Consider the following 20,924-nt stretch of genomic DNA (forward strand, 5'->3'; position numbering starts at 1 on the left):
TTTGTCACAAAGATACTCTTTAACATATCAGTTTAAATGCAAAAACAAATCTGTTTAAAATCAGTTTAAATGTAATACATGAATTTTGCACATACTTTGTAATTATAATGTTTAATTGAAATGCTTGCAGAATGCATGTAACATGTAAAATGTATGTAACAACATGTGGAATTTTCCTCCTCCTCCTCCTCCTGGTGCTTGTAATTTCTCCGTTTGGTTAGGCAGCAGCAAAAGCTCTCACTGAATTTAGTTAATGATAAGCCAGCTACCAACACTGATTAGGGAATAGGCAATGGAATGAAAACAGCTTAATCACACAGAAATTATTTGCTTCATTGTCAGGCATTTGGATGTCAGAAAACAAATTTTTTGATGAGGAGCTAAAATTAGTTACCTCCTGGCTAATGACTTTTTCTAACCAAGCCTCCCTCTAAGGTAAGATAAGCTAACCAATATATAAAAACTTCTCTGCAATTCAGTCGTAAAGATTATTTAAAAGACAGCTGATTTTTTCCAGTTGGTGAGTTCCAAAGAGTGGGGAAAATCCATTCACCTTTGGTCTTTGGCACAGACTTCAAAATGGCCTGGAGGGCGCTGCTTGAGGATCTCATTACCACTTCCTGTGAGATTCTGTAAAAGATTTCCTGAATCACATTTTCCCCAGCACTATCAAAACCAGGCTACACTGGTTTCCACACAAAGTCTGACAAATTACCCTGAGGTTTGGCTTGCATTTTGAGTTTTGTCAACTCAACCACTGATGAATGCTCATCATCATCTTTTCCAGGGTCTCAAAAGCTACAGTCTCCTACTGCGCCCTTTTACACAGGCCTGTATCAGCGAATAAATCCACCATTATTCAAAAACTCCCCGTCAGCTCACACGGCCCTGGATAAAAGGATGATAAATGAATGCAAATATATGGAACGGGGTCTGCATTAGAAACTCTCTGATGGTGTCCTCACCACCTGGGACTGTGTGCATGTGCATCTGTGTCTGTGTGTATGCCTGTGAGTGGGTAAGTTTAATGATAGGTAGTTCAGAGTGACTTCGCATTATATGCCTATTTGTATATGGATGTGACAGTGAGTTTGTCTGTGTATGAGTGTGACAGAGAGAGTGGAACTCGGAGAAGGTGGGAGACTTGTGTTTGTTGAATCTGACAATATACGATCCTTTGTGTATGCGTGTGTTTTGAGAGTTTGTACTTAAGCATTTTCAAGGGAAATCATGTAGTGCAATATGAAGGACACATCGCCCTCCACGCCCTCCCATCAGCATCATATGAACCCACATTAGCTCTCATCCCTCTTTCAAGTGCTGGGAGCTTCAGCAGTCCAGCCTTCACAACCCTAACATTAGACGGCTTCCGGCAGTGAAAGGCGGGAGAACGATTTGAGGTCAAGCATTAGAGTGAATAGCAGCCACATCAAACAACCAGCAGGGAGCATATTGAGGCCCAAATGGTCTTCCGACATTATCTTACATTCTTTTGTAAGAAGTCAATAAATATGTCATGCCGGCTGAATGTACACGGTGATGTTCAGTGTGCATTTGTAAAGTGATTTGTCAGAGAGGCTGCTGTCTATAGCACAGAAAGTCTTGCCTTGACCCTTTGCTTTAGATGCAACATCCTGTTGTCCTGTTGAATCACACGTCGGTATGCACTGTTACTGTAAAATACCGACATTTCATACTGACATGATCCAACTCCTGTATAATAACTGCGCTTGACACATAATGCAATTCTAATTATTTGAACCTGAAGTCAAACTGTTTAGTCATGCAAAAATCAGTTAAACTGCGGAACTGGCTTGAAATCACAAACATAACAACCTTGTAGACAAGGTCAAGTCCAGAGTTAAAATTTCTGTACTGAAACAAATCCTTTTTAAGTCACTTGGTGAATCATACCCTGGTCCAAATCATAATCCTCCTTGTCGCTCAATATGTTGTTTTCAACTGAATGGTCCCTAAGAACAGCCTTAACAAGCTGGATGCCCTCTACCATCCCACAATATGTATCCTCACTGGTACCACATTTCCAAGCCCTGACTGTGAGCCATGCAGGGTCACATTATCATTCAGGTTTGCTCATATTATTATTCAGGGTAGCTCATCTGGTGTAACTCACAGAAAAGTATAGTAACTCACTTTAAAATACTTGGATACTTGCTTTGGTACTTTTAAATACTTGCTCAAACTTTCTGGCACTCATTACACTAACTCCAATCATCTGAAACTCTAGAAATAGTTTTTGAACCATGCCCGGTAGGCCTATAAACTGCACTGAGCTATTATGTAATCCTGACATATTGACACATTAGATATTAACATCATATGCAATAGTGTCTGTCTCCCATTCGTAGTCTTCAGCTGGAGCCCAGTTTGACCTTGGAGGCTTTAACGCTCCACCACACACAATCTGCTGGCATCTGAGATCTAACTTGTTAACAAACCTATCTGTCCCAGAGGCACACACAGTGCTTTCAAATTCCCTGTCCTTTGTAACTTAAATTCTTTCCAGAAAGAATTAGAAGCACATTCTTTTGCACATACTGGCAGTGTTAGTTTTTGCGTTGTCAGACACATTTTATTTGGTAATGTGAATAATATGTGTTTAATAATATGAGTGGTAGTTTTATCATGGACCCCAGGCAAATCCAGTGCTGATTTTAGGTTATAGATGTATCTCATGAACTACACTATTTTTCTATGTGCTTGAGCTTGAAGCTGACATCATAGTAGCAGGTGTGTGTGGAAACTGTAAAGTATGACTACAAAACTGCACGGGTCCTACAGTGTGGTCAAGTGTCACAATTTGCTGAGACCAAGTACATTTTTTATGGACCTATCTCTGTATTACATGCACGAGACAAAAGTACAATATTGTTGTACTTGATTGTACTTAATATCTAATGTTTCATGTTTAAAAATCATTTTCAGAGATTTTTTTTGTTATAAATTATATGCTTTATAATAATGCATATGACAATAAAGTATATGTTTACAGACAGGTCTACAAGGTATAAAACAGAGGTTTGTGAAGCATGTGTGCAGTATGTACTGACAATGCATGTCATACCTAATATGTTAATAATTCATTTGGAAGTATAAATAAATGTTTAAATTGGATTGATTAACTAAACTTTTTTTTCTTTTTCTTTTCTTTTTTTTTCTTTTTTTTTTTTTTTTTTTTTGTTAAACCTGTTCGGTGCCACGGTGATGATGCCAGATGATTCAGATAGCTCAGACTGGGCAATTCAGTTCAAGAATATTCACACACTGCTAAAATACTGCAATTGCCTTATCTCACTGTTACCCATTGTATTTTCCAAAGTGGCAAACGGGATTCATCCAGTACCCTAAGCAATGTATAATGTGCTAGATCATATAGTTTCACAATAAATTTCCTGCCTCTAAAATTCTAATAAAAAACAATTCTCTCTACATAAGAAGAGATCTGTGTGTATGCATGTGTATGCATGTGTGTGCGCGCGCGCATATGTGTGTGTGTGTGTGTGTGTGGGTGTTCACAGTGGTGATGATGGGCATGGCCATCATGGCCCCTCAGTTTGGCCTCATGCCCCTTAAAAAAATGCTATGCCCTGCAGCCACAGTGACCTTGATGCCCCGCCCACACTGCCCCAGCTGATGTCACTGCTGTCTCCTCTGCCTCTTTACATGCAATGAGTTGTTTAGACACCAGAGTCCTTTGCTGAGAAGTCTTTACAGGCAACATCAAGTGAAATGTGGTGCGCAATCATGTAGGATTGCTGGTATTTCATGTAATTTAAATATTTTGCACAAGTCTAACACTCATAATGTGGGTGATTCCTGCACACATTTACAATGATCTCTAATAATGACCCCTTATGACACACAGTCATGTGCACAACATGTGCACAGTTGTATGCAGGACAGACCCGCCAGAGGTGCCACATCAAAAGGACTGACCTCTCCCTCTCTGCAAAGGCTGCAAGCCCTCCTCTGATGTTGCTGAATGCATCATTAAACTCTGTGGTTTCAACTAGGCAGGCACATGAAATTAGAACCATAAACATTTAGAAAAAAAAAAACTCCCATACATGAATGTAAAATTACCAATTCTGAGAAAAATACATTCATCATTCATAATAAACAAAATCTTGCAATCACTGGATGAATCAGTGGACAAGGCCAAGCCCCCCTATTTTGAAAAATGAATTTCAGGCCCTGATACGGTCCCAGGGCAAAACCCAAACACATTCACTGCAACATCTTGGCTCCCCATCCCCATCTGTATGAACCTCTGACTCAGACATTTGCACAAATATTGATAATATGTAAAAAACAATAAATTAGTTTGTGGAATAAACAGGGTAATTATTTACATTGATTTAATTTTCTGTGGACTTAAAATTATTGATTTATTTGATGAGCTTGCTCCCCTGGCATTGGGCCTTCACTCAAAAAATGACCACACCAAAGATCAAGCGCCCTTGCCCCTAAAATGTTGAAATTCCAAGGCTGGTGTGTTTTACACCGGCTACAATCATGAACAATTTATTGCAATTTTGAAACCTTTCAAATGACTTCCTATAAAACATACATAATTATACCAATACAACCAATATCTTACAAGAGTGCCGTCATAGCACAGCATTGAAAAGTGCAATTTGCCTTTTAGTGGATACAAATAAAAAATTAATCAAAAGTGTGTATATTTTTAGAATGGGCACCCCCAGTGGGAATCATGATGCACTGTGACTATATTAACCTCATCAGTGATAAAGTTAGTTTGCCCAGCAACTACTGGGAGATAAATTATAAGGACGTCTTGTGTGGCTATGTGGCTAATCAGGGTACGGCATTAGTGTGACAGTAGAGGAAAGTGTGAGTTGTTGTGTGTGAGCACTGGCGACTCTGCTTAGTGACTGCAAGTCTTGGCAACTTCAAGAGTCAGTGTGAGGCGAATCTAATGCATCTTGGCAATGAATAGCGTCCATTGATTCCTCATCACATTCACTTCCTCTGAACGGAGCCCATGCATGTCTCCTCCTTGGGTCTGCGTATGTGTAAGTGTGTCCATTTCTGCCTACATGTTTAAACAGAAAAAAATAAATGAGAGATCCTATAGCATTCAGCATACCTCTGATAGTCCTGAATGAGAAATTTTCCACCAACGATGTTACCATGAGGAAAATCTTGGACTTATTTCATTGACAACTGACTTGGCATGACTAATATTTTATACACAACAACAGTAGCCAGGCTAGGAAGATCATGTTTACTGAATTATGTTGATTGATGAAATCAAGACATTGACGTCAGGACCCATCCACACACACACACATACACGCAAACAAAAAACGATACATAGCTGAATAGACCTCAAACCCATGGTATTACACCAGATATAAAAGTATTATGACCTGCTCTTTGCAGGAGCATACAGAGTGCCTCAGTGCCTAGCGACAGAAATATCAGTGAGAGATCTCCCGATGAGGGATGGAGCTGTAATGTCATTTATCTACAGACCTCTGCTAATGTTCGCTCCCAGGGAAGTACGAAATTGAGATAAAAGCTGGTGACCAATCGAGTGTCAGTGTGCCTAGTGCCTGGTTGGACCGATGATGCGCTGATAAAAGCACTGGATCAGAACTTGCGCTATGTTTTTAGATCTCAGTGGCTTCATTTATCCAGCCACGCTACATAGCATATTAGCTGGCGATGCAGACAAACGTTATACCAAAATCAATATTCAGCTGACTGGTGTGCTGCTTTTTCATTATAGGGTCTGCTCATAAAGTTAAACATAACTCATTATCAAGAATAGCATCATTTCACAGGTTTGTGCTTGTTAACAAGGGCCTGTCAGTCTTTGCTCTTGTCAGTGGCAGTGCTGTGGATGAATGTGGCAAGTGTAAGGTAGTCAGCGAGAGTGGTGTGGCAATTCACAAGGAGCTATAAACTGAGCTCCTGTTATGGAACCACACCCTTGCAACATTTTCCACTGAGTCAATGAACTACAATCTGGTTGATTATTTGATTTATGGTGACACACAGTAACATGATACATGTTCTTGCGAACATATATTGTTTTGAAAAGCAAAAAAAATGTGTTGTCCGAAACTAGTCTCACCTTCTGGCAGTTATTACTGATGTATGCGAAGCAGACAAAATATTGTCAGTAGTGAGAGTCTCATCCTTTGTTTCTGTGTAATGACATGCAAGAAAAGAACCAAATGATATTTTTCTCATTTGCCACCACAGTAACATAGGAACCAATTTGAGGCACCCGGAACCTTTACCCCTGTTTCCACCAGAGGAACCAGTCCTTATTTTTGCCCCAACAATTCCTGGGTCCCAAAACAGTACCTGCAACTGAGATAGTGCTCTCCATATTCCTGTGGGACACTGAGGTAGAGTTTCAGCACTGAACATCCCTGCCTAGTTAAATGTATGATGCAAGCAGCGCACAAGTATCATCCCCCCTGCTTTCAAAAACAAAATGTAGCAAGCAAATGACCACAAACACAAATTAATACCACTCCAAGGTCATGAGGCCACCACAACCGACAGGATTCATCTTCCGAGGAGCATGAATGTGGTCACCCAATGTCATAGCAATCCACCAAATAGATTTTGAAATGTGGAACGGCCGACCGACACAGCCATCCATGACAGAAGATCATTCGGTCAAGAGGTCATTCAGCTAGTAACTAAGAGAAAAAAAATACAATTTGTCTGCGCTTATGAATGCCTGTCATGTCACAGTTGATCTCCATGAAGTAAAAGCAGTTTCCCTTTTTAGTTCTTGCTTTTAGCATCGTTAATCTTATTTGTGACCTCTGTGCATCTCTTCTCCAGGGCCAAATGCAACGTCACAGCAGCACAGTAAATAATCATGGACATAATGACAGCATGGACATCTTCCATGCTGAATGTTTTGTTGTTGTCAGTCACACACAGAATGACCAGGCAAGTCCTCCATATTTGCATTAAATTTGCTGTTCTTAAGGTGTGGTGGCAAGGTAAATACAAAATCTTAGGGCAAATTATTTTTACCCTGGAACACTCTTCCAAGATCAAGACCCAGGAAATTTGGCCCAGAAAATGCAAGGCACAAGTGGCAAAAGTGTCCTGACATGAACCCAGACATGCCCCCACTGGTCTAAACTCTAATTTCATCAGTCATTTTCTATGTTCCTCCCCCTCTTGCTCTCTTTCTCCCTTACTACTGCTTTAAAAAAAAAAAAGAAAGAAAGAAAGAAAAAAAAATCTGATCAAGATTCATTGTGAAGCTGGGTACTATACACTAGCCTCACATAACCTTGTACAACTAAAAATGATCCCACGAGTAACAGGTGACATTTGTGCAACTACTCTGTCCTGTAGGTTAAGGTTAAACCTCAACATCCAACGGCCCGGCTAAAATATAATAAATGAAATGTCAGAGGTCTTACCTTGAAGTCGCAGATACATGTCACTGTGTCCCCAATTCTTAGACACTCCCCATCAAACTTGCATGTGTTGATATCACACATGAACAGGTCTGTGTCCCGGTCATCGTAACCTGGAGGACCAAAGGCAACAGGAGACGTCAGTGACTAAGTGTTTCTCTATTCAACCCTCAAGCTATGTGACCCAAGCAACATTGAGGGTCATTCAAAATGAGCGTTTCGCCATTAGTCATATCTCCCGCAGCGCAGTGCTGTATACTGTACACTTTTAAAAAGAAAAAGGTCATTTTCCAAATATCCTTGCCCCGAGTTTAGTAAAATTCATGTTACTTTTCGGCACATCTAATGTTATTCATAACTGCATGTGTTAATATGTTGTGCTGAAAAGTATCACAAATGTGTTAACCAAAACCAGGAAAGCAGATGAGTTGAAAATGGCACACAATGCTGCCAAAATAATTACTTTAACTCTCATGCTAAATTGCCAAACTGCATTTGATGAGATTTGCTCTGAAATGAGAAAATGCACCATTTGAGAAAACAAGACACCTAGTCTTTAAAAATGTCCAGTCACACACTGTTACAACAAATAATGGTAATTTTAATGAATAATGGGTTTTTACGTGAGAAGATAATTACACATTTATACACAGGTTCAAGTATTTTTAATACCATTTTTGAGAGAGGTTCCTATTTATTTGTTTGTGTATAACAAGGCTGACTCTTGGGCATTGTCCTGGAGAGGCAAGAACTGGGATGTGATCCGATTCAGGCTTAGTTAGGGATCTCGAATGACTCCAACAAAGCATCCCAAATCAAATCAAAGAGTCACATGGGCATGAGACTGTAGACTGAGCTTGGGGCTATTATTCTACCTGAACTTAATGCTTACAAAGAGCAACCCCATGTCAAAGTAGGCTTTGCATATTAAAGTGCATGAGCCTTAATTCATTCAACAAATGATGCACAATTGGAAATGTGTTATTTACTGCAAATATAGGTGACAGTTACACGCATATGATTAATCTGGGTGCCGTCTAGTCATATCAACCTCACTCTGGAAGTTATCTAAACTCAAAGATAAAAAAGTTGAGATGTTTTCCAAAATGAGATAGCCACCACTCCAAAAAGTCATCCTCACCTGTATAGCATTTTGGAATCAGACCCTGAAAATGTATATCACTTGAGCTCTAAGTGAGAAAAGTTAATTGAATAAAAAGTGTTTATTACATACATTATTACGTACATACTCCATGGGCATTTAGATTACAAATGACAGTTGTTGCAAAATACGGTTAATCTAAGAACAACCGCTTGCTGAACGTCCTTAGTAAACATTTCACTTTGCTAGAAGTTTCACCTGCAGTTTGATATGCACTGATGTTCTGGTGATATTTAGTCCCACACTGAGCCTTTTTTTCTAGCTGTTTACATATGTTTTGAGAGCTTGGTGTAAAAAACATGGACACTAAACATATATGAAACAGAGCCACACATCAGCCTTGATAACACTAATATAACACTTCAGATCTGTGGCTTTGATTCACAGAGAATTTGCAGAGAATTTGGTCCTGTATTGCTCACAGTTCACGTGCCACATGTTCACATGCAAGAAAACAAATTGTACCCACTGACTAACTTGACACCATTAGCTTAGGAAACTAAAATCAGACACTACAACACAGAAAAATAACGATTATTAATTAATTTATCAGTGTTAACAAATTAATGTCAACATAGATAAACATGCTTGTTTGCTAATTAGATACTGTGGGTTTTTAAGTAATTAGGATGTTAGCTGTACAGATTTTAGACAAGCTTATCTATATGCATAAGTGCATAGGAATGAAAAATGCCAGAATCATCGCAGACCAAGGCAGATGATGGGTCGACTGTTCATGAATTGTAATGGATTGTAATGAATTGCATCGGAAAGGCTTAGAATAAATGCATTCTGCCTTAAACCTTCCATTTCTAAAAAAAAAAAAAAAGTTGACAGTCATGCTTACAAATGAAGCACAGTCAGAGCCACCACAGCTTACAAAAATTAAATAAATAAAAAAGACAGTGCACTGTGGAGACTTGCTTATGGGATAACCAGGGGCAGATCCAACACCTTACATAACAATTGTTATTGTGCCTACCAATTAAGATAATTAACTGAAACCTCATAGAATTTACAAAGACATGCTTTAATTATAGCTTCAGAGAGGAGCTTTGGGGCTTAGCAGTTTTTTTTTTTTTTTCTCACAAGTTCATCGAAGCGTTAAGTAAGGCCAATAAGTCCAGAAGGCCTGGTAAAATTAGAATTTGACTGAAGCTGAGGATGAACATCAAAGATGCGTCAAACAGCATGTGAAGTCCTCGCAAATACTTTGTGTGCCTGACTGACTCTACCTGACACATAGATTCATCGATCCAAGTATCTCCTCACACAGGTGCAGGTACGCACAGGCTCTCATGCAAACACATGGACACACGCACAAGCGCAAGCATGCACACACTTGCATACACACACACGCGCGCGTCATAGCTTTCATTTCGCGATACATTTGTTTTCTTTCTCTATTTATGTCTCGTGTGGTTCTGTAAAACATGCTGTGACCAACCTGTCAGCAGCGACTGCTTTATGAATAAATCTGATCTGACTTGAAACCAAAACCTGCAAAGCTGCAACGCATGCAAAGCAGACTCAAGAAAACAATTAACGCCTTTATTGTAGATTTTTCAGCAGGAAAATATTTGACCCAAGTATTTTATTTGACCCAGATCTCGTGAATATGCATGACAGTGTTGCTGTTTTGGTTTTGTTGTGTGGATCCAGCTGTTACCTCAAACCTGCGCAGTTTAACTTGTGTGTCGTTTGATTAGTGGCACGTATTAAAAATTCAAATCGGCACCTTGGAATAATGCCTGTGTTCTTCCATATGTTATGGTGGTGGAGTGGTGTATCAGCCGGAATACATTTTTTTCCCCTAGTTTTATTTATTTATTTAGTTAGTTAGTTAACATTTATTTAAGCAGGTAGTTCCAGTGTGGATCAAATCTCTTAATGTGTTTACTGACCCAGGTTAGAGGATAAATAACGGTAACCCTGGAACCAGCAGAGAGTCAGGTTCTTGCTCACTGACACATGAGCAGTGTGGACATTTGCTCTGGCAAAATAGCTCGACTCACTATCCCACAGTGCAGGCCCATGTTTTGTTTTTCTTTTTCTTTTTCTTTTTTTTACTAAGACCTGGCTGAGATAGCAGCATCAATCAATGCATAAAAGCTGCAGACACATTTTTAATCAGACTAGATGAGTAAAAACACAACCAAAATCACATGAGAGCTGCAAATTCACAGCTCACTTTTAGTGATAATTGTTTTCAACTCCATGCAGCTGCCTGGATTTTAAAATACCTTGCTGTGAATTCAATGCAGATGCTAACCTGCCTTAAACCTGTAACAGAACCTCCAAGAGTGATCCATGTGCTATTGATCCAAATCCTGAGAAGTACTCTGTACTAAATAAAAGGTCAAATGAAACCCGAAACGAACATAAAAAGCCTTGTCTTTTACCCCTCTGGAAACTATTAACAAGCAGCATTTACAAGCAACCAAAGACATATTCCTAATGTCTTCAGCTTTGGACATTCTGCTATCCACATTACAAGCCAGATATTTTACAGCCCTATATTTCTTATTCAAACATGTCTTATTAGAATGGGCTCTTGGCAAGAACATCTCTATAACCTAACTGTAATAATCTAATCCCATATCCAGCTCTAAAATCCCTCCTTGGCATGGAACATGCTATCAGGCAATAATAGGCCATGGAAACCAAATCCCGTGCTATAAGTAACCTGCCATTTGCCAGTGTCCAGAATGAGCAGAAAGTGCAAGCTCTCAGCGCAAACATGCAATCACAGAGCACGGAGCAGTGGCATGAGAGGTCTAGACAGTTGGATTGCATGGATGGAACAAAGCCCTTAGCCAAAAGAGAGTCCGACGAGGCCGTCTGGAAAGCCACAGAAAATTGGCAACAAGGCGACTGGCATGTTGATGATACTCAGCGGAGAGAGCCATTGTTATGGTGACAATCATAGTACTGGCTAGTGCATATCAAGAACAGACAAATATGAGATCCCTTCTAATCCACTTGGTAGGCCCTTAAGAGAAGAAGGGAAATTCTACTTGTGAAATCACTTCAACCCAATAAGCTTATTTATTTATTTATTTATTTATTTTATCAAGGCAGATAATATCAGCTTTTCTCAAGTACGTCTCCTGAACAACAGGCGATGGGAAATACAGTGAAATTAAAGCAAAAGAAAGAATGTGGCTGTTCCTCGTAGCATTAAACTGTCTTCTTTACCCAGAAACAGATGTGCAGCCTGCACATCCTCGTGAGCCAACAAGCAACACAAGTGAATGTGTCACTTGTAAACAACGACTTGGAGCCATTCATGACCGCTGGAGACATCCTCGCCGTTTCATGAGCAACAATGTAATCAGGGCACGTACAGACATAAACTTCTCTCTAAAACAATCAGAGCAAGTTATGTTGTCTTTGTTAGCACATATTTTTCTGAGTTTCATCCGTGTTTACAAATTAAAAAGTGACATATTGGCTTTTGCAGTGTATTTGATGTCTCTGAATGAAACATCTGTAAAGAATATTAGAGTAATGGTCCCGGATTATTGCTTCAGCATATCAGGGCCAACATAGGATATAGGAATTTCGGTTTCATCAAAAATACAGCACAAATCACAATTATCTAAGTGTCAAAAGTGACACAATGATTGCTTACCAGTGTAAATATGGATCTACAGCGGTGGTGTCAAATGTGACTCATGAGTTACAGCCCTGAGAGGCTGAAGAGGTAATTTCTCTAACTTGTCAGTAAATGGCTCGGGGTTTGCAATGAACGATGCAAACAAATGGCATTACATCTGTAACAATAAATGCCAATACACGGTTGTCAACACAGTAGTGCAGTTAAAAGAAATAAATATTGTAATTTAAGCACATAAGAGTCAGCGTGCGTGGAAGTTAGGTTTGCATGCTTATCACGCATGTGAGGCACCCTGCAGTGAAATGAAGCTGACATTTTCTACCATAAATATTTTATATCCACTTTGGTGGCGGTTATTTGAATTCGACAAAGAAAGAAAACATCAACGGCATAAAGACAAGGTTCTCAAAAATGTATACTATAGGTGGGGAGTCGGGTGGCACTGTGTGTCAACAAAGAAAATTGAGTGCAAAACCTTAAAATGCATCCAAATGCCATATTCTGAAACCAAAATACCAAATCCAAGGAGCATATTGTACAATGGAAAAAAACAATTGACTTCTGGCAAATAATAAACCCATCTGAATATTTTCATTGGTGATCAGTAATCAATCTTTTTTTTTTTTTTTTTTAACAAAGCAACTGATCTATGCTATTACTATTAACAGAATTCATACAAACTGACAGAGAAATGCCATATTTTGGGGCTTTGAGTCAGAGACAAAAAAAAAAAAAAAGTTGACCAAAAAAGTTGATCGATATATTGATACATAGATCTCACTTTAGCCAAAATACCACTCACGCCGATCAGGCTCCAAGGCCCTCAGTTTGCCCTGTGTGGTTTCAGTGTCTGATGAGGCATACTGATAAGGGGATATGGTGTTGTGTGCAGCAGAGGGGATGAATATTAGACCTCAGTAGTCATTTATCTTCTTCATCTAACTTGCTTTAAATTGGGAAGCTGCATGAAGCAAGACGCTTTTTGAATTTCAGTGACAGATGGGATACACTAAATATTTTAAATTAATAAAAAAATGTCAAATATTTTGTAATTCAACAGTTGGAAAATTGTGTTTTCCCAGTCAGTCTAATTGCAATACACATGGTGCCACCCCTGCGTCCACAGACTGTTAACTGTTTAAATTGTGTAACCGCAAGTTTTTTAAAGTTTTGGAAGTTTTTAAAGTTTATTAAAGCTCCACATCCACACAACTGAAGAATGCGAAGCATTTGTTGTTGTTGTTGCTGGCTTCCAAACCTGCGATCAATTTTTGAGCAGAAACTCGGTTCTACAAAGCTATGGAAACCCTGTGTGAATATAAAGCACAAACCACTTTCCTTAAAACAAAACCCAGAGCTTTTGCTTACCTAGTGTTTCAGCTCTTGTGCTAAGAAGCCCACATCAGCCAATCACATCAACTCAGCCTCCCTACGACGAGCAATTTCCTTAAAGATGTGCATATTCAGGGTGTAAAGATCTAATCACCTATAAATTAACCATAACTGTCAGGATGTGAGATCTCAATAATTTTGAGGGAAACAGGCATTAGAAATACATCAAAGCAGCCTCGCTAAGTGCCAAGGCCATTTGTTCAATCAATACACTAGAATGCATGTTAAATTCTAAATATCCTGATCCTAGATTTGTGCCTTTACATTTAAACTGCCAGCATTTAGCTCATGATCAGCATGAAACGAGGAAAATGAGACGGAGAGACTTAAATTCCTAAATGATCTTGGTTATGAGTATGAAATAAATATCACTGTGTAATAATGATTACATATAATAGAACTTATACATACAGAAATAACAGCCAAGGGAAAAAAAAAAGGTAGAAATGGTCAATATGCTCTTTGTGACTTGATACTACTTTAATTTTTTTACAGTTTAGGGTGCTTCCATTTGGTTTTGTTGTGGTGTGTGCTGGCAACTTTATTTATTTATTTTTTGGTTCATTGCTTTTTATCAACATGCACATAAATGATGATGAAGCCTTCTCCCGCGCCTGACTACTGAGAGCACAATGGGTGATGACTGACACAGGTTCTCGGTAAAGCCTGTGGTGCGCTGTGTCACAGGCCAGCAAACCTTGCACTTCCTGCTTCCGCCTGCCAATCCAGGAGGAGATTACAGTGAGCTGAATAATTAACGAAAACAAGCTGGCAAACATCAAATATTGAAAAGGTAATGTTTATATGCCACCGATTAAGATGGCAAGTGAAGCACTTACTCATCTGAAGGAGAGAGCCTGTCAGCCAAATGCATGTCCTTCTCTCTACCCTGGAATTTCACAACACTAAGAAGAACTAGGAGTCTTTCCCTGTTTTTCAAGCGTTGCACTGATGAATAATTAAGTCCTGTAAATTAAAAATGAAGGCTGAACAACCACAGCGGTGAGACATCCTTCCTTGACCTCTCTCATACCTCAGGTATTTTTCCTAGAACTTGGCAACAGGTTTTCAAACAGTTCTTGTGAACAGCCAGGCAGCTCAGCCCTCATTATTTCAAGTTTTGCAAAAGACAAATAATTCATTTAATTTCAGCTTTCAAAAGGAGTCTTTCTAGTCTTTTTGGATGGAAACTGAATGGGGAACTTGGGCCATGGCGTGTGTTTAAAGGTGGTTTTACCACAAGGGAAAATAAAACCTTTTCAATTAAACCGCTTTGAAAAAGCCCAACAATACAGGCAGTTGCCAATTAGCAACTTCTGATCCCTCTCTGATTAGGCAGTTCACTGGAACTGCCTTGTCCTATAATTCGGCGCTCCCTAGTTTTCAGCCATCGTTTTCCGTCAGAGGCATGGGCCTGCATGCAAGAGCAGTACTTTTCGACCTCTGTGCTGACAAATCTTGGAGGCAGATGGGCAATTCTCTCCAGAATACTGGTAATTCACTCCACTTGATGGGATTTACAGGAATACTTGGGGCTTTGCATATTCTCCACTTATCCCCATCACTTCTACTATCAAAGCATCATATGGCCTTTCAGAGTGAACAATAGCTGTGGGATTCAGTGAAGAAGGAGCTGTGGCCCCCGCCCAAGAAATTCTTCACGTTCTCCCACAAGAGATGCATGGTAAATCATGGGGGTAAACAAGTCACGGCTACATGCGCATATATTTTTGAAGTGTTCTACTCGCTTATGGAAAAATAATCCCATTGCTACGGTCAGATCACACCACAACACAAATTACGGCTTCATTTTTCTCCAGTATTAAGAGACAATAAGTGAACATTTTCAGCTTCAAAATTAAAATGCTGTGAATAATTGCATCAGAAGTTCAGCTAATCATCTTCTTGAACAAGCTGAAAAATGTCTCTTTGAGGTCTTTGAACACTGTAATCTGTATAATACTGTATGAAAAGTGACATTCTAAATCTGAGCTTCAATTTGGCTTGTAATATGAATTACAGAGATGCTTTGGTCTCCTGACTGGTTTGGTGGTAGACACTGAGGCAGGGGTTGATTATTGGCTGAATGCCATGAGTGCACCTTTTAAAGACTATGCTGGCCTTGTTCATTTACTGAAAGTGGTGCAGGCCAAATCCTGACACAAATACTGAGGGAGGGGCATTACAGTAAATGCTGAATATTCAAAACCCTTCTGTTTTTTTTTCCTTTGGAAAAGATGAACCTTTCTATTTCCATTTACTTTACTGTGTAAAAACTAGATTAATTGGAGTCCCAGTTTTTTACAAGGGTGCAACAGCATCATGCCAATATTTCAGCCATTGTTTTTTTTTTAAACATGATTTTGGCTTATCTATTGATAAAAACAAACAAACAAACAACAAAAAAAGCTGCACTGGACAATTCCACACATAGGCAGGCTGACTGGCCTCAGGAGGAAACTGTGTGGACTGTGAGAACTGCAACACCCAGTCAGATACCATTTATTATGGCATCAGTAAACTGCACAGTCCTCTGATATTAACATCTTTTTAGTGACTGGGGGGTGGAAGTGGTGAAGAAAATCTTCATGCAGCAGGTTCAGCCATCATTGCTGAGTCTAACTTTGTATTTTGACAGAGGTCTTGCTCGGAGCTCTTCAGGAGGAAGTTTATATTTTGCTGATAAGATATACTGTCACTTCCTGCATGTGCAGAACAGCCTCTGCCAGCGACTACAGCTTACACCAAATATTATTAAGAATTTGGGCGAATATGTGAAACTGCAGAATTTAAATTAGTGGTGTCTGGATGCTCCTCTCTGTTTCAGCCCCACTTGGTAATTTTGGCTTGATGAGATGAGGGTATGTGTATCTACAAATTCTGCTTAGTGCAGCTTTAAACATAGCATCCAGCCCGATGAAAACAACATAACCGCTGCCAAAAAAATCGTCTTAAATATTCAGTAAGGGCCGGGTTAATCAAAAGCATCTTGAAACCAAGTTCATCTGTGCTCCATTCGCTCACAAGAGGACCAAGATGAACTTAGCCTCAAGATCAGTTTGGGAACTCTGCGAAGAAAAAAACTCCCACTACGAAGGCTTCAAAAATCAGCAGCAGGTAAAGCAGCTGTGCTTCATGTTTATCTACAGAAGCAAACTGAATCCTAATATTTGTAAAAACCACGTCTCTCTTCTCTATTTTGTCCCATGGAACTGAATGAGTGAACGAGCGGGTTATGTCATTCAAAGGCCACATTATACTGAGTCTCGTACTCTGTTTTCATGACACTATAGTGCTTTGAGTAACTGACTATTCATTGTTTCTTACTGCCCACATAAAACAAGAGTCTTAACTGTATTTCAGGCTTCACCATTCACACTGGATTGAACACTGCCAGTCATTAGTGTAGCCATTAAAGAGCATGATATGGAAGTGAAGATTACGTCCGGTGGAAACACTCTCCCTGAGATCAGTGTTTTCCATTATTAAAAATGGTTTATGATTGACATCGTGCCACTTGTTGCATTCTAATGTGCGTATGTGTGTGTGTGTGTGTGTTCATTGTACATACTCATGGTATTGCAAAGGTGTGCTGGATAAAAGCATGTGCCGAACTGCACATGACGTGAGAGTGCCAGGAAGTGGGGAGGTGAGCAAATGTGCATCTGGAGAGGGTGTGGGCCATTATCAGTAATGATAAGCAAATCATCATCATCATCATCATCATCATCATCATCTCTATCATCACCATTATCATCATCAGCACCACCATCAACAGCACCACAACCTCACTGTCCACAAATAACCTGAAAACAATGCATAATATAAGATACTGTGTAAATTATTTCACAAATTAAGTATCTCAGCAACAGTAGCCTAACTATACTCAAATACTTATGGTATTGTTCAAAAAAAGTTGAGATAATATACCCGATGACCATTTCAATGGCCTCATACAAGGCAAATCTAGCTCTGCTGTAGGATTATGTTATGGAGTGTATGAGGGACAACCCAACAAGACTAAAACTGATCCTCTGGCAAATCAAATTAAAAAGTCATCTGATTCCATAGTGAGCAAGCACCATGAAAATCAGGCTGTATCACTGAAATCCCACCAGAGCTCCATTTTCACATGCATGTTCAGCATTTAATGCCAAAGCTGCTTAGAATGATTTTAACAAGCTTTTAAATAATCCAAATAGGCTAGTAATGACAGTCAGTATTCAGTTATCATATGCTCTTGTTTTCCTTATTCACAAATGAAGACATTCAAATCATTTAACCAAATGTGGGAGATAACCCGATAGAGGAAAATGCTTCCTGCAAAATTTTCATAGGACCTTTTGTTTGGTCTTAGTTTCCTTATCATACAGTGTATTTTTTAAACTCTTCGGCTCTCTCTAACATTTATATAATATCCCTATAGGGTTTAATGTGATACTCCACTAGTATAGGCTACTATAGTTGCTAGAAGTCTTTTTCCTTGCTCTTATGCCTCATCAAAGTAAACAATAACTCAATTTGAGGTTGAGCGAACAATCATGATTTTCCCATTGATGTGTCGCTATCATGTGACATAATATCAATACGCCTACTGTCCATGAGTGTGTGGAATTGGCTTGGCGCTATTTTAAGGTTTCAGACTTGGGCAAGCGACAGGGGAAATATATGGCGGCACAGTCGGCTGATTTACAAAGGGAGGCGAGGCGCACGACTGTGCTTTACAGCTTGGTCCGCTCCTTTTTTATCGCTCTGGCACCGCAGAGGGAAAACAAGTTTATTGTCTGTATGGTGGCCTGTAAAAGAAACGCCTACTTTTATATTCAAGGTAACACTAAATGAAAACAACCAGAGGTGCAGAATAATGCCAAGAGGATTAAGGGGGGAAAAAGCCCAGAAATTGGAAACTGAAAGCGGTCTCCCACTCAGATGCAGTGAAATAATAACTGATAAAAAATAATAATGGATAGATTCTGCAGCCTATACATTATAACTGTCCATATTGTGCTGTAATATAGGTGACCTGGAGTTGATTTTTACCCTTAAAGCCTGTTCCAAGTTTCACAGCCATCAAGTCAAAGTATTTAGACTTAATTTAATGTGTTGAAAACGCCAATAATGCGTGATTAATTACTGCTTTAGAGTGAGTACTTATAGCTTAGCGCAAGTTACTCAAATGACACTTAGTATTCACAATTGTTCGCCGCGAAGATGCTCATATTTTCCACATAATGAAATCATCCTTATTGCTTTCATGTCCAATCGAATTAATTTATCCCTTCCAGACGATCAAGTGTTCACACATGATCTGCGCAGCGTCCCTGGCCTAGTTGTCATGCTCCAAGACAAAACCAAGGCTTTGGCACCTCAAGCAACCTCAAACTCTGCCACCTCTCATCATTTATCAGTGCAGTCTCCGGCTAGGCTATTTGCAGCCGAAATGCTCCACGGCACCGCCGCGCAAAGCAAAGCTTACTGGACAAAAGCAATTAAAAAGTCTGCAATCTGTATGTCTAGGCGGATAGCTGGAAACTTTAATTTGATTTTCTCATTCTGCTACCCATCGCCTGGCTCTGTCCGAGACTATCGCGGTGATTTAACTGCATGCTTTAGTTGCACAATATAGGTGAACATCTGGATAAAGCAGGAGCCGTCTGAGCCCAGAGGGACTGCAACTCTGCCCGCATGCTGAGACTCTCACCGGAGCAGTTCCAGCCGGTCGGCGTCTGGCAGTCGCTGAGGGAAGACGGGAAGGCGCGCAGCTGCTCCACAGGTAAAGTGGCGAGAAATGAGACGAGGGCGATCCAGACCCAGCCTCCCACCGTCCGGCTCCACTGGTGCAGGCGTCGGGGCTCCTGGAGTGATGCCTGCGCCGCCACGGAAAGACCCATATCTCACTGGCCCCGACAGCACAGGCGAGGTGGGGAAAAGACGGAGACGCGCAACAACAACTCCAGTCCCGGCAGGTTCAGCGGGGCGCCTAGTACCCGACAGCAGACCATTTTTCGAGTGAGACTGTGCGCCCCATGAAGTGCCCCGTGTAGACTGACCGAAAGGGGTTCCGCCCGGTCCAGGCGAGGCTGCTGCAATACGAAGACGCAGGAGGCGAGCGCCAGAGGCTGCGGGGAGCGATGGAGGAGGGTGAGTGGGATGGAGTCGGGTGGAAAAGTTAGCCAGGTAGCGCGGGAGAGGGAGGACTGGCTGGTAAGTCAGCGAACAGGCTGTGCAGGGGAGGATGCTCAAGGATATGAGGAGAGGAAACCAAAAATGAAACAAAAGAAAGGGGGTGGAGGAGGAAGGGAGAATAAAACAGGTAAACTGATAGTATCCCACGACAGGCTTTGGAGACGACGGCGATTATCCACGACTGTAACGGGCAGCTCTCCTAAGAAGCGGAGCGGTCCTCCCGCTGGCTTATTGTGTGCGTTCAGAGGCGCAGTGAGTTAGTGTTTTGCGCTCCCCCTGGTCGCCTCTCTCTCTCTCTCTCTCTCTCTCTCTCTCTCTCTCTCTCTCCCTCTCCAGCAGCTGGTTTCGAGCTTGGTTAGGATCACGTGGAGTGTGATGCGAAATAACGGTAAAGGGGGTGGGGGGTCCGATCCTCAGTAATTACTGGAGTATCTTAGTGGCGGAGGTAGAGAAAGAAATAAAGAAAGGGAGAAAGAAAAAAGAAATAAAGAAAAAGAAAAGAAATGAGAGCTTATGGGGCTTGGTGACAGCTGAACCAAGGGTAGGCAGTATAGAGGGAGGATGCACAGCTTTTGTAATTGGCCAGGAGCATTTAAAAAGGCTGCAGGAATCGATTCGTCCAACCGGGCTCGGGATAATTGCTCCGCTTTGAAACGGCACCGACGCTGTTGCCGGGTCCCTGCCTTTGGGCAGTCCAAAGAGACCTCAATATTGTTCATATATTTTTGGACATAACCTAGTGCTGTCACGCGGGGCAGGATGTGGCTGGGTCGGAGATGGTAATTGACACGCTTTCGGCCATGAAAGCCCTAGAAAGTGGAGAAAGTCTATCGCCTCGGGAAGTTAAAGAGGTCAAGTCTACCATCAGTTTTCATAAATTCACCCTCTTTGAACTAAGGAAATTAGAAGCCATGTGTATGGGAATGCCCGTGTATGCGGGAGACAAAGAGGCCGCTGTTCAGGCCTGACACTGCTAAATGTGGTGTCAAAACTCCGCCAAATCTCTGACCTCGTGATGGCAAGGAAGCAAAGCTGCAGTTGACTGCAAACAAGCAGACCTTTTATGGCTGCTCAAACAGTTGAGAGGAGATCATTATATGGGAATAATCATCATTTGTCT

At 40.6% G+C, this 20,924-nt stretch overlaps 1 protein-coding gene across 1 annotated transcript in view; it reads right to left on the reverse strand.

The window, feature by feature from the left end:
• tmeff2a (transmembrane protein with EGF-like and two follistatin-like domains 2a) overlaps window positions 1–20,040 on the reverse strand; it is a 93,400-nt gene extending 73,360 nt beyond the window's left edge. The window contains exons 1-2 of the mRNA XM_030081621.1: window positions 19,320–20,040; window positions 7,449–7,558 (exon numbers count right to left, since the gene is read on the reverse strand). Coding sequence (XP_029937481.1) covers window positions 7,449–7,558; window positions 19,320–19,509 — 300 coding nt within the window. The 5' untranslated portion in view covers window positions 19,510–20,040. The remainder of the gene's footprint in view (window positions 1–7,448; window positions 7,559–19,319) is intronic.
• Window positions 20,041–20,924: the final 884 nt, after the last annotated feature.

Source organism: Myripristis murdjan, chromosome 21 (genome assembly GCF_902150065.1).
Source record: "Myripristis murdjan chromosome 21, fMyrMur1.1, whole genome shotgun sequence".
Taxonomy (NCBI): Eukaryota; Metazoa; Chordata; class Actinopteri; order Holocentriformes; family Holocentridae; genus Myripristis; species Myripristis murdjan.